At 39.1% G+C, this 13,208-nt stretch overlaps 1 protein-coding gene across 5 annotated transcripts in view; it reads right to left on the minus strand.

Annotated features, from left to right (window-relative positions):
• Positions 1–4,249: 4,249 nt before the first annotated feature.
• The window catches only part of lmo3 (LIM domain only 3), a 71,628-nt gene continuing 62,669 nt past the window's right edge, over positions 4,250–13,208 (minus strand). For all 5 annotated transcript variants that reach the window (XM_060842966.1, XM_060842963.1, XM_060842962.1 and 2 more), the window contains exon 4: positions 4,250–4,664. In XM_060842966.1, coding sequence (XP_060698949.1) covers positions 4,559–4,664 — 106 coding nt within the window. In that variant the 3' untranslated portion in view covers positions 4,250–4,558. The remainder of the gene's footprint in view (positions 4,665–13,208) is intronic.

Raw genomic sequence — 13,208 nt, forward strand, 5'->3', positions numbered from 1 at the left:
ATTTTTCATTGATTTTGGGATGTTTTTCTAAACCTTGTTTAATGTTTATTTCGTTAAAAGTGCAGCAAGTGGATGACAACACATTAGTTACCAGCAGCAGGAAGAGGAATACTAAAGCTGAATTCAATCCTGTTCCAGAATAGACAGCAATGCCTTCTTAAACAACAAAAGTCACAGGGATACTGCTGTCTGTAGATGTATCTAGCAATTTGGAACAGTTGTGTTGCCTGGCTAGTGCTAGTGTTAATGACAGTTCCCTGAAATAGTATGGGGGTGGAATCCAGTTGTTGTGACATGTGTAAGAATAAATGACACATAAACATGGAATGAGGCTCTGCTAAGCAAGCTTGAGGAGCTGGGTTGACTATTAAAACAAAGGACCTCTCACTGGTAATAATTTTAGATTTTTTATCATAGATCAGAGTAATGAGTATATGCTACAGCTGTACAGGACATTGGTTAGGCCACTGTTGGAATATTGTGTGCAATTCTGGTCTCCTTCCTATCGGAAGGATGTTGTGAAACTTGAAAGGGTTCAAAAAAGGTCTACAAGGATGTTGCCAGGATTGGAGGATTTGAGCAATCGGGAGAGGTTGAATAGGCTGGGGCTATTTTCCCTGGAGCGCGGAGACTGAGGGATGACCTTATAGAGGTTTATAAAATCATGAGGGACATGGATAGGTTAAATAAAACAAAAACTTTTCCATGGGGTGGGGGAGTACAGAACTCGAGGGTGAGAGGGGACAGATTAAAGAGGACCTAAGGGACAACTTTGTCACACAGAGGGTGTTGCATGTGTGGAATGAGCTGACAGAGGAAGTGGTGAAGGCTGGTACAATTGCAACATTTACAAGACATCTGGTTGGGTATAATAACCTGCTGTGCTTTAACCAGCAACACATTTTCAGCTGGGTATATACACAGGAAGCGTTTGGAGGGATATGGGCCAGGTGCTGGCAAATGGGACTAGATTGGGTTGGGATGTCTGGTAAGCATGGATGAGTTGAACCGAAGGGTCTGTTTCCGTGCTGAACATCTCTATGACTCTATGCAAATTGGCGCAGGATTGCAAGGATCAGAAATTAAATGTGTGGCTGAGTGATGTGGAGTGCAGTAATTTCAATCCCTGTATAAGAGAAACCTCTACCATTAGGACAGCCTCTACTCAAATCAAGCAGGGGCTGGTACAACTGAAGAATGAAATGTCAAAGCCATAGAGCAGAGTACAGATTTGGACGAAAATAAGCAGCCTTGAGCAGAAAGGGCACACAGCACAAGACAAGTGACCATTAGTGACTATGGTGACATCAGAAATACAAAAAGTAAAGACACAATGGCAGTATTATAATAAGAACTTATTTTGATATTTTTAAATAACACCATGAAACAAAATTGAGATTCATTGGATGGTGGGGGTAATATGTTAACATGTATTTAGGATTGGTCAATAGAAAGAAGCCAGAAAGTAAGAATAAAAGAGTAACTTTCAGGTCAGTAGCTTGATTTAACAAGATGCTTGGGCCTCTGATTTTAATAAACTGAAGCAATGGCAAAGCCAACAGGTACTCAAGTTTACAGATGACATCGCTTACTTCCCTACCTAAGGTGGACACAAAGATTAGGCAGATTAAATAAGTGATCAAGAACATAACAGATGGAAGTGTGAAGTCATCCACTTGTGGAAAAGTAAAAAAAAAGGAAAAGACTGGGAAATGCTGGTGATCCGAGGGATCTCCATGTCATTATTTATGAATCAGAGGAAATTAACATGCAGGGACAGCAAACAATTACAAAGGTGAATATTATTTGCATTAATGACAAAAGAAATTTTATTGCAATAATATACAGTTTCGGCGAGAGCATGCCAGGAATGCTTTGTGTTGTTTTAAGCATCTCACAAAGGAAGGAAGTCCTTCCACCGAAGGCTCATGTGATTGATTCTTGGATGATGACTATTCGATGAAGCAATATTTGTGTAGACTAGCTCTGTATTCCCTGGAGTTCCGAAAAAATAAGAGGTGATCTCATTTAAAGAATCCAAATTTCAAGGGGTTTTCCATAGTAAATGTTGTATTAATGTTTCTTTTTCGCTGGGGACCTTCAGAATAAGAGTCTAAAATATTAGGACTGAGTTGAGGAAAAATTTCCTTTGAGGCTTGGTATATTTTGGAACTTTACCAGCGAAAGTTGAGGATGGCCTGTTGTTGAGCATACTTATGAAAATATTTTCCTACAGCAAGGGCTGTAGGAAGCATTGGGAAGGTGGTGTTGAGGTTGATCTTGAGCTGTGGTCTTAACAAATAGTGGAGCTAGGGCTGAATGGCTTACTATTATTTCATATGATCCCCTTTCCATTAGTTAACTGCCATAGAGCAATCGTTTTTCATCATTGATCGATCTATTATCTAGCCTTCCTACTATGAATGGCTCAAAGCAAGTGTCTTTAACACTACAGTTTTAATCCAAATACAGCAGCGTATTTCATTTTCCCAACAACTAAAGGTATTTCAGAACAAATTTGCAAGATAATGGATGGATATAGTTCACTCTAGGTCTTCTCCATGTCAGGGTAGGGAAATGTTCCATTTAGGTGACAGTGAGGTCTGTAGATGCTGGAGATCAGAGTTGAGAGTGTGGTGCTGGAAAGGCACAGCAGGTCAGGCAGCATCCGAAGAGCAGGATAATGGATGTTTCGGCTCCAGCCCACAATATTGATTTTCCTGCTCCTCGGATGCTGCCTGAGCTGCTGTGCTTTTCCAGCACCACACTCTCAAATGTTCCATTTAGCAGTTTGAGAAGAAGTAAAAGTGAATCGATAGTTTGAAAACTGTAACTTATTTAACGCCTGCCCCTACAGACGTCTTCAGTGAGATCTGCCCCAGACAAAAGATGCAGCAATGTTTTCATTTTATAGAACTGATCTTTTCAAACAATGCAACATAGAATTGTAGCAGCTGTTTTATATGTAAATAGCTTACACCACAGAGAACAAATAGGAACATTTACATTGTTAGATGTACAAAAACAGAGTTCTTTGAAAATTCAGACAAGTTTTCTTTGAAAATACCATTATAATCAAATCAGCCCACATGGTTGCTATCCTGTAGCATGTAGAGGGTTCTTAAAGTTGCCTGGAACAAATTTGAATTCCAATGGTATTCAGAGTTTTAGATGTTGATAGGTGGTCCCTTCCCATTATTAAATGTGGAGAGAGAAACAACCAAAATCTAATTATTTAAATGCATAATCAATACCAAAAAGGATTTTTTTTTTAAACTTACCACCCCATGGATGTTTATGTGAACATGGTTCTGCTACACAGATGTTTATTCCTTTTGAAATTGGCAGGACTAGACTTCTTTAAAAAAATACATTAAATCACCTCCATCAATGTTGAGTTGTTTCTATAGGTTAATTTGTTTTGTGTGAACTGTTCCTTTTTAAAAAGCACACTCTTGCAGTTATATTCAAGAACCCAGTTATCACGAAAGCAGAATAAAGTTGACTAATGCTTCAGAGCCATTTAAGTGCCTGTTAAAGGCTGCCAAATTGCAGATAACAGTCAGTCACTCAGCTGCTAGTCATTACTGTGGTACATCAAAAGAGTCACAAAAACACACGAGAAAACAAGCTTCCTTTCTTCAAACCCTTTGGAGGCGAAACTATTTCTTAATTCAGCAACTTATCAGAAATGAATGCTCTTTAGATCTAGATTTGTGTAACCTTGGTGATACTTCAAATAATGTACGCAGAACAGGAAAATGAAACTAATTCCCATTCCAAAGTTGGTGGAGGTGGGAGGCAGGGGGAAGCAAGTTCATCTTCCACAACATGTTGCACAAAAATATGGTGTAAAATTGTTTATTGAACAAACTGATTTCTCATCTGGTAGACAAAGCATTTGCATCAGAGTAGCTGGCAAAATTAATGGCAATTTGTAATGCCAACTCTAGGTGTGAGGACATTATATATTTGGCTACTTCTAGGTCTCCAGATTTTTAACACATTTTATTGGCAAACAAATTAAAGTGCATAGAATTGCGGTTTGAATATTTTAATAGAAAGTTACAGCTCAGTTAAAATAGTTAATAGAATACAGAAAGCATAATTAATTATACAATAAATCTGAACACTGATTGTACTAAATGCAACAGCCAAGAAACAAAGGAATGAACACAAATGATAACACAATAAAACTGTATTACATTTGTGCTTCAAATATTACAATATAGTATGTACAAGAGTCATCCAAAATGAACATCTCATGCCAAATGACACAAACAAAGTTATAAACTGTAAGCAGCAAACAAAAGAAAGGGAATAGTTTTCCCTCATGACAAAGCTCAATATATACAGTCGGTCTAGAAGACATTCAATGTAGAACAGGAACAAAATGACTATATACGGTTTCTCTTCCCATCTTTATTCCAAACATGGCCACCAGCTCGGGGTACTGTAGGTCTATTCTATTAGTCCCTGTTTCAATTCATATTTACATGTTGAGTAAACAATACAGAAGTTAGTGCTTAAAACTAATTTGACACGTGTGGCTGTGGGATCAGCGAACCTGGGAAGCATAGCCTTCTTTCATCAAACCTTCCTCATAGTCTGTCTGGCACAGAATCATATTGTTCTTGAGGAAGAATTTATCTCCAACGCAAAACCTAAAAAAAGGGAATTTAAAAAGAAATCACAAGTGACGGTGAATATACATGGCAACTCTTGAAATAGAAAGGAAAGCGATTAGTACATAATCTCAACATTTCTATTATACCCTGAGAATGACTTCAGAGTCAAGACATTTGGCAGTATCTGTTAGATGTGGGCTTCAAGTTGATATTAAAAAATTGTCTAATATGTAGACAATTCAAGTGTGTTCAAAAATATTCTTAACTGGAGGCTTTTAAGCAAATTGCAGTGCTTTTAACCATATCAATTTGACCTTCAGAAGCTCTTATGCCTACTCTACCAAATCCAGCAAAAACCATGCATAATTACGAAGCAACCCAGGTGACCCTTGATAGCAGCCTTTGTTGTTTAGATAGCTGTTTACTGATGATGTTCAAACACACTGCCAGAATTCCCTTTAGTAATAATGTTAAACAGATTAGATTTAATATCGAAAGCAGCACAATGTTCTGTGCTCCTCAAGTGTTGAATGAGTAGCATTTCACTGATATTAATTTCAAGCAAATTACGAACCTAATCCCTCCTCAATCTAAACAGGTCTCTAAATTTGCTCCAGCCCTGTCTTTTTGACTACATAAAATGAAAGCAAATAGCAAGAGATTGTCGTTTTAAATCAAAAACTGCCTTTCCCCTTTGAAAACAAAGAGCTTCTGAGTTTAAATTTCATAACAGTTAGGTCCTGTTGCAACCACAACTTATTTTTGGCACACAGTTTAAGGTCATATTTTGAAGGAGTAAATAAGGAGTCAATTTCATAGAATACACAGCTCGGAAACAGACCATTCAGCCCAACAGATTCGTACTGCTGTTAATGCTCCAAATAAACCCTCTCTCATCTGGTTTTATCTAATCCTTTCAACTTAACCTACTGCTGTGTCCTTGGTGTGTTTAACGTAGAAGCATTTCACAGGATCCACATTCTAACCAGGGTGAATAAAGAGGCTTCTCCTGAACGCCAGCTGGATTTTTGGTGACTACCTATATTTAGTTTTTTTAAAAAACAACAGGTCTTCAGTTTTGTTGTGCACGCATTCGTATTGAATGATCAACTAGGCACCAATGTGCTCAGTCCATTTCGAAAAGATCACTTGCTGATGGTTAAACGATTACATTTACTTCAGAAAGCATTTAATTCAGACAACATTGTTCAATCCACACAATATCGATGAAATGCTACAGAAGCAGCATTTATGCAGACACGTGTTCAATAATCTATACATTCAATCTCGCCTCAATCCAACAGGTTCGAGATATCTCACTATTCACTGACTTGATAAGATGCAACAAGCATACAATATTTTTGAATGCAGTCTGTAACTGTGGAAAGAGTGGTTCAGCTTGTTCAACCAAATTTTCAAATAGCTTGTAAGTTTAAATATTACTTCAGAAGGTTATACTTTAAAAAATTGATGGTTTATTCATTTCAAAATATTAAATTATTTTCAAAGGGATTGCTTTGTAGATTTTAAGCTAAACATTGATAAACACACATATACTCGTGTAAAAGTTGAATTTTTAAGACTGTTTTTTAAGGTTAAATTTATGGGGTTGACTATTACAATGGATACTACTTTTGAAGGGCTGAAATTCATGTTACAGTTCAAAATACCATATCATTAGCAGGAGCCCAATTGATGTCTAAACAAAGAAATAACATCAGTACAACTAATTACAGTAATTGCTGCTACACGGTTATTTGTCTTCTCTGCAGCTTGAATAACTTATAGTTTAAATGGTGCTGTATAATATTTTTTACTGGAAGGCATTCGTACACAAAATGGAGAAATTTCAAAACCTCAACTAGATATGTGACTGCATTCCACTAGTGCCTACAGAGGTACTGAGCTCAGCTGAGCTGCACACAAAGGGAGGTTGTCACCTGACTCTGACATGATGTGTCTTATCCCTTCGCACCAAATTCTGCCATTTCACTTTGTTTTCTCTCGTCTACTGTTGCTTTAGTTTTTCAAGCTACCATTTTAAGCTTTTATTTCGGAATAAAAAAAAAGTTAGACATTTGACTTTCATACTGCCTCACCAATCAATGTAGCTGTAACATTTATGTAAAGGATAACACCTTCACTGTCAAATCTGTTATCAGTGAAGAAGTAGGGTTGACCTTTACACAAAATATATGGAAAATTCCAGATTTTTTGGCCCAAACTGGGGAGTAACGATTTTTACATGAGAGCGACTTTTACTCAAGTATGTATTGTAGTTGTGGTGAGGGTCTGAGGAAAGGGAAGAGGTCATTTCCTACCCCTAGATCCTACAGGGTAGGAGACCAGTTACGGGACACTCCCTTGCCTCTATGCAACATCAGGACATTTAACAACAACGTTTACTTAATCTGAAAAAAGATCTTTTATCTTTTCCAGTTCTCGCTTTCACATTTCAGTGCTAGCTCTCATGTATTTCGCTTAAGGTAGCTTTTCAATATTTGCAAGCACCTGAGTATGGAAAAGACCATGGAAACTGTTACAATTAAGTGAAAGTGAGGATTGCAAATGCTGAAGATCAGAATCAAGGTTAGAGTGGTGCTGGAAAAGCACAGCAGATCAGGCAGCATCCGAGGAGCAGGAAAATTCAACGTTTCGGGCAGGACCCCTACATCAGGAATGAATTAAGCCCCCTAACTGCCCCCAACCTGTAGTGAGCATTTTGTCTGGTCAGTGAACTCAGAAAACATGACATCCTGTGAGTGAATTTAAAATAAACATTAAACAAAAAGGATAAGACAGTTTCCCAAGCTCACAATGTTTTGTGTTTTCAAGAAAATGTATGTAATAGTTGTGGTAGCACCCAGAGAGTCCCTTTAACCAAAACAAAATCTAATCAACCTGTTCAGAGGTGTTATCACATACTTCTAGAGCAGTTGAGATTTAAAACTAGGCCTTCTGGCTCAGAGACAGCAATACCGTCACAAAAGCCCCCTTCCCCTTCAGTCTATGTTAAGGAATGTTAAGTGACCAGATGAAATCTGAGTAGAAAGTAGTTACATTTGTAGGTAATGTGAGAGGAGGAGGTAGAAAGCTGAACTCAGGAATACAATTAACCCTGACTGAAAGGTGAATGGTGGTTTGGGTTTTCTGGGGAGGGAGGGTGTGGGGCAGGGAGACAATATGGAAACAAATTAAAATGTAAAACTGTAACTCAGGAAAGCAGGAGAGTGCTGCAAAAGGCACAAGTACAGATTGGTAAGTGGCACATTTAGACATCTCAAAGATTTTTTTCAGTGTGAAGTGGACAGGGAGGGTAGTTCAACAGCCTGCAAGAAGCAACAACTTCAGTAATTTTTGGGTGAAGGAAAGATTCCCTTCATCTTGCACAAAATGGGTTGAAGCAAATTTAATCCATAGTTAAGATGGTGTGGACCTGTGTGCTGTCTGTTACGTGCACACTGCAAAATTCAGGAAATGCATTATAATACTGCAGAATGGGATATCACAGCCTTAGGTCAGGCAGCATGAATTACAACATACACACATGGCACCAACTGTAATTAAAAGCCCCTGATCAGTGCAATTCAAACTCTTCTTAGGAATCTAACATTATATCTACTCTGTGTACATAAAATGTTGTCTAGAATAGTTGCAAATTTATTCTGAGTTTAGATCACCTTGAATTATTTGTTCCTGCTCTCTAACATTAAAATGACAATTCAATCATTGCCATGTGATCACTTTCAAGCAGTTACCTGTGAACCTTTCCTCCAAGCTGACTAGTTTCTCACTCTAAGATCAAAAAGTAAAGATATTTCCTCTGGAACTAATCTCACAATCGTTTTTTTTTAAACCAAATGAAATTCTCTTATTGTCCTGTGTTGAATGATGGTAGTTAGGGAGTATAATTGTATATCCATATAATACAACGACTATCCATCCATTCTCTCACCCAAATGAGGATTCTCATACAACAACATCATGCTTGGGTCAAGCTGGTGGATGACAGCAATATGGCCCTGCAGGAGCACAGTTAGACCCTAACCTCATTGCAACATACGTTCCAACAGTGCTGGGTGCTCTGACCATAGTTGGCCATTTTCCTGCCCAGTGCAGGGTGACTGAGACCACTTCTAACACTCTAATCACTCGCTGAAGTAACTTGGCATTAGCCAGGAATCTTGCTGGTCTTTATAATGCAGTAGTACAATGGGTGGTGTGTCTATCAACTGAGGAAAGGTAACTGGGGGGGGGGGGGGGGGGGGGGGGGGGGCGGCGGCGGATGGCGAGAAATGGAGAAATCTCACTGGCAGAAGATTCTCTATTGCCAGTATAGAGTTACATTAGAAAAAAAAGTGGGATAAAAGACAGGCTTCCAACAGAATCAACCTGTGTTTATGCAATAGCTTTCTTTGGGACTTCCCAAACCACTTCATTGCAGCAATGGCTATGCTCGAGTATTTTATTTGCTTGGTAGAGGGTTGAACCCGTGATCTTGTGATTTAGAGCACATTCAGCATGTCTTCAGCTTTTAGAATTTTCTATGATCAAAAGTAGCAGATAAACAATTTTGCACAATACATTTTCACACATAAAACTGACCAAAACTAAAAAGCTAATTCTGACACCGTTCAGAAATGTGGAAGAGTCACTGCAAGTAATGAGCCTTTAAATCAGCATTGTACATGTGTCTCAAGTACGGTACCAAAACCCTGTTCTTCCAACTATGCCAAGGAAATGCTGTTCCATTCAGCAAATGGAGAAGTCAGATAATGCAAAGCCAAGTACTTAACAATTGTGACTGAGAACATGGGCTGGAGGATTGACTACTGCAAGCTAAACTCCTGGGTGTAAACTGAGAAAGAAACAAGATAAATACTAGTGTAAAGCAACAGCACAAGATAAATATGAAAATGCTGTTAAGTGGTGTTTGTTATATATCATGGTTAGGAAAAAAAAATCCTACTCGTGCAGAGAAATGAATTTTAATGTGCCAAGACACCCTGAGGGAAGATTTCCTCTGAATGTGGCATGTAGTGAAATCAAAACACATAACAGGGAATATTCTCCAGACTTATTCTAATTCTTTTGAGGAGGGTATGTGATGGGGGGGAAAAGGTGAGGCCTTAAGAGTCTTCAGTCATTCTGGTTGCCAACTGTGCAGCATCTGCTGTTGCTGGAATTGACTGCTCTAGAATAAGAAGGTGTAATTAAAGAACTATAATTACAGCGTGTGGCGTATTTCACTTATTACTGCTTCACCAACAGAAGACCCCTCCTCCATGCATCAAATGTGCAGTGATCCTTGGGTTAATCCAGGATCTTTGTCACCTTCAAGTCAATGGCAAGCCCATCTAAGAAAGTATCCCCAATCAACCATTGGTTTCCATGTTCAAACAGTAAACAATGTTTCTTGGAAAAGCTGCTATTAACTCCTGCCCTTTAGAAGGTCTACAGCAACAGTTCTTTAATCCTGCCATCGCCATTGCTCACCCCCAACTCTCCATCTGATAGGATTCCCAGCGTAGTTGGAAACACCATTGGAAACACCATTGGAAACTTGCCAAAGTTACTAGGTTGACTTTTGGGAGTGCTCCAGGATTGGTGCCCAGCAGATCCTAGTCAACGGTCTGATTAATTTCAGCTATTTATTGTACTTAGATGTAGAAAACAAAATAAATCTTCACCCCTGCCTCTGACTTGCCTCCAACCCAACCTAACCTGCATTGTTCTCATCCACAGAAGGATGAGCACGATGAAGGAGTGAAGCCTTCAAGGGATAACTGTCTTCATTCTCATCACACCAATGTAAAAAGAAACAATGAAGGTCAAAGGAGAATTCAGAGTCAACTGATGCTTATCACAGAATAATTAACGTGTCCGCATTACAACAGCATCAATTTTGCTCAAGTGCTCAACGCCTGAGTTGATGATAATGCACAACCTAAATGGCCAAATATCTTTATTTTGTTCAACACCCCATTGATTTCTTCACAGAGCCAGAAGACGCCAACAGTCGGGAAATGGAAAAGGATTAAATGCTACACACTTAAATTTGCTGTAAACATATAGTTATGTTTAAGGGTAGGTAATATTTTGGGGACCTGGGTTCAAATCCTGCAAGGCAGATGGTGGAATTTGAATTCAATAAAGAACAAAAATCTGGACTTAGGAGTCCAATGCTAGCCATGAATCTGTTGCCAACTTTTGGAAAAACCCATCTGGTTCACTCATGTCCTTGAAAGAAGGAAACTGCCATCCTTACCTAGTCGGGCCTACATGTGACTCTAGACCCTCAACAATGTGGTTGACTCTTAACTGCCCTCTGGACAATTAGGGATGGACAATAAATGCTGCTTTAGCCAGTGATGCCCTCATTCCATGAATGAAAAAGAAAGTCAGGCAGAAAATTGAAGAGGGAAAACAGATGGAAGTCAAGGGGTTGGTGACTTGATTGAAATGCATGTAAGGTCCTCAATATTCTTGACAAAGTGGACACTAAGTGTCTTCTGTGGGTGAGTCTAGAATTAGGAGGCTGCTCCTTGGATGCTGCCTGACCTGCTGAGCTTTTCCAGCAACACACTCGTGGAACTATTACCTACTTAGGACAGAGATAAGGAGCTTTCTCAGAGGATGGTGGTGCTTTGGAGCTCTCTGCATCGGAACAGGGTGCTGGATAGATTCTTGTCAGGCAGGAGAATAAAAGACTAATGGAGAATAAATGGGAATCAGCAATTCAACACCAACAGATCAGCCATGATCTTATCAAATGGCAGAGCAGGCTCGAGGTCTACACTTGTTCTAAGTTCATGTGTGTGTATAACACATGATTCCTTTATATGCTACATTACATTTATGTTCTGGATTACAGGAACAGGTCATCAGTCCCTCAAGTCTGTTCCATCATTAAATCAAAGCTGGTTTGGTTCATAACATATTTTTTAACATCAAATGCAAAATTATTAATGGAGCTGTTATCATCAAGTTTTGACAGAGGGTTATAGCATTCTTTGTGCTAGGTAGCATGTACTAACTTCTCTCCCATGATCTGCCTTGCTTCAAAGTTAGTTTCCCTTGTCCTAGATGCCATCAACAGAAAGAGATCTGCTCTATCGAATCCTTTCAGTACCTAAACACAGTTACACAAGTTTCTCACAAGGCTCTGAGCCCTGCTAACATTCTGGCTCTGAAATCCGTGTTAGCCATACTCCTTTCACAGGACCAACCAATTAGGGAATTGTATTGCAGCTGCAGTCATGTTTGTGCTCATACCCACAAGGCTTGACATTCATCATTCCTTTTCGTTCAAACAGCTATTGTTTAATTTCCCCTGAATGAAAGTTTCATGCGTCCACCTTAGAAAGCAATACTGCCATGATAGGGGTATAACATGGATTATTAATTTTCAACCTTCATCTGATTTCAATAACATAAGCCTTCATGGACTAGGATAGTTTTACAAATTATTTTTTTAAAAAAGGGGCAAGAATGGCTCCACTAATTAACTGACCATCGGTTGAGGCAGGTTCAGGTAAGCAATGTGAATGAACAAAATCATCTGATCTGAAATTATACCTAAAGATATGGAAACCAGTCAACTGAGTCAAGAAACTCACTTTACTTGTTTTAATTAAATGTATAAGCTAAACTGAATATATTGGACATGAAAGGTCCATGCAACTACTCAGCTTCAAAAGACAATGGAGCCAGATTCAGGAATACACAAAAGAACCATATTTCTGTAGCTGCACAGTTGAGCAACAGAGTGGAAGAAGAAAAAAAGATTTATAACAGCAAAGACAGGAAAACTCTTTCTCTGTCTCCCCCCTGTTTCCATATCATCTTGAAAAACTAGTAACTGACATTACTAAAGGCACTATAGACATGTGGAGACTGTTTAAGGAACAGTTGTTGCGAGTGATGAATAAATATGTCCCTCTGAGACCGGCAAGAAGGAGTAAGATAAAGGAACCTTGGATGACAAGAGCTGTGGAGCTTCATGTCAAAAGGAAGAAGGTAGCTTACATAATGTGGAGGAAGCTTGGGTCAAGCTCAGCTGTAGAGGATTACAGACAGGTGAGGAAGGAGCTCAAAAATGGTCTGAGGAGAATCAGGAGGGGGCACGACAAAGGCTTGGCAGAATGGATGAGGGAGAACACAAAGGCATTTTACACTTATGTGAGGAATAAGAGAATGAATAAGAGTAGGGCCGATCAGGGATAGCATAGGGAACTTGTGTGTGGAGTCTGAGGAGGTAGGGGAAGCCCTAAATGAGATTTTTGCTTCTGTCTTTATGAAAGAAACGAACTTTGTAGTGAATGAAACCTTTGAAGAGCAGGTGTGTATGCTAGAATTGATAAAGATAGAAGAAACTGATGTGCTGAAAATATTGTCAAACATTAAGATTGACAAGTTGCCAGGCCCGGACCAGATTTGTCCTCGGCTGCTTTGGGAAATGAGAAATGCAATTGCTTCACCACTTACGAAGATCTTTGTATCCTTGCTGTCCACTGGAGTCGTACCTGAGGACTAGAGAGAGGCAAATGTAATTCCTCTCTTCAAGAAAGGAAATAGGGA

The sequence above is a fragment of the Hemiscyllium ocellatum genome, chromosome 23 (assembly GCF_020745735.1).
Source record: "Hemiscyllium ocellatum isolate sHemOce1 chromosome 23, sHemOce1.pat.X.cur, whole genome shotgun sequence".
Taxonomy (NCBI): Eukaryota; Metazoa; Chordata; class Chondrichthyes; order Orectolobiformes; family Hemiscylliidae; genus Hemiscyllium; species Hemiscyllium ocellatum.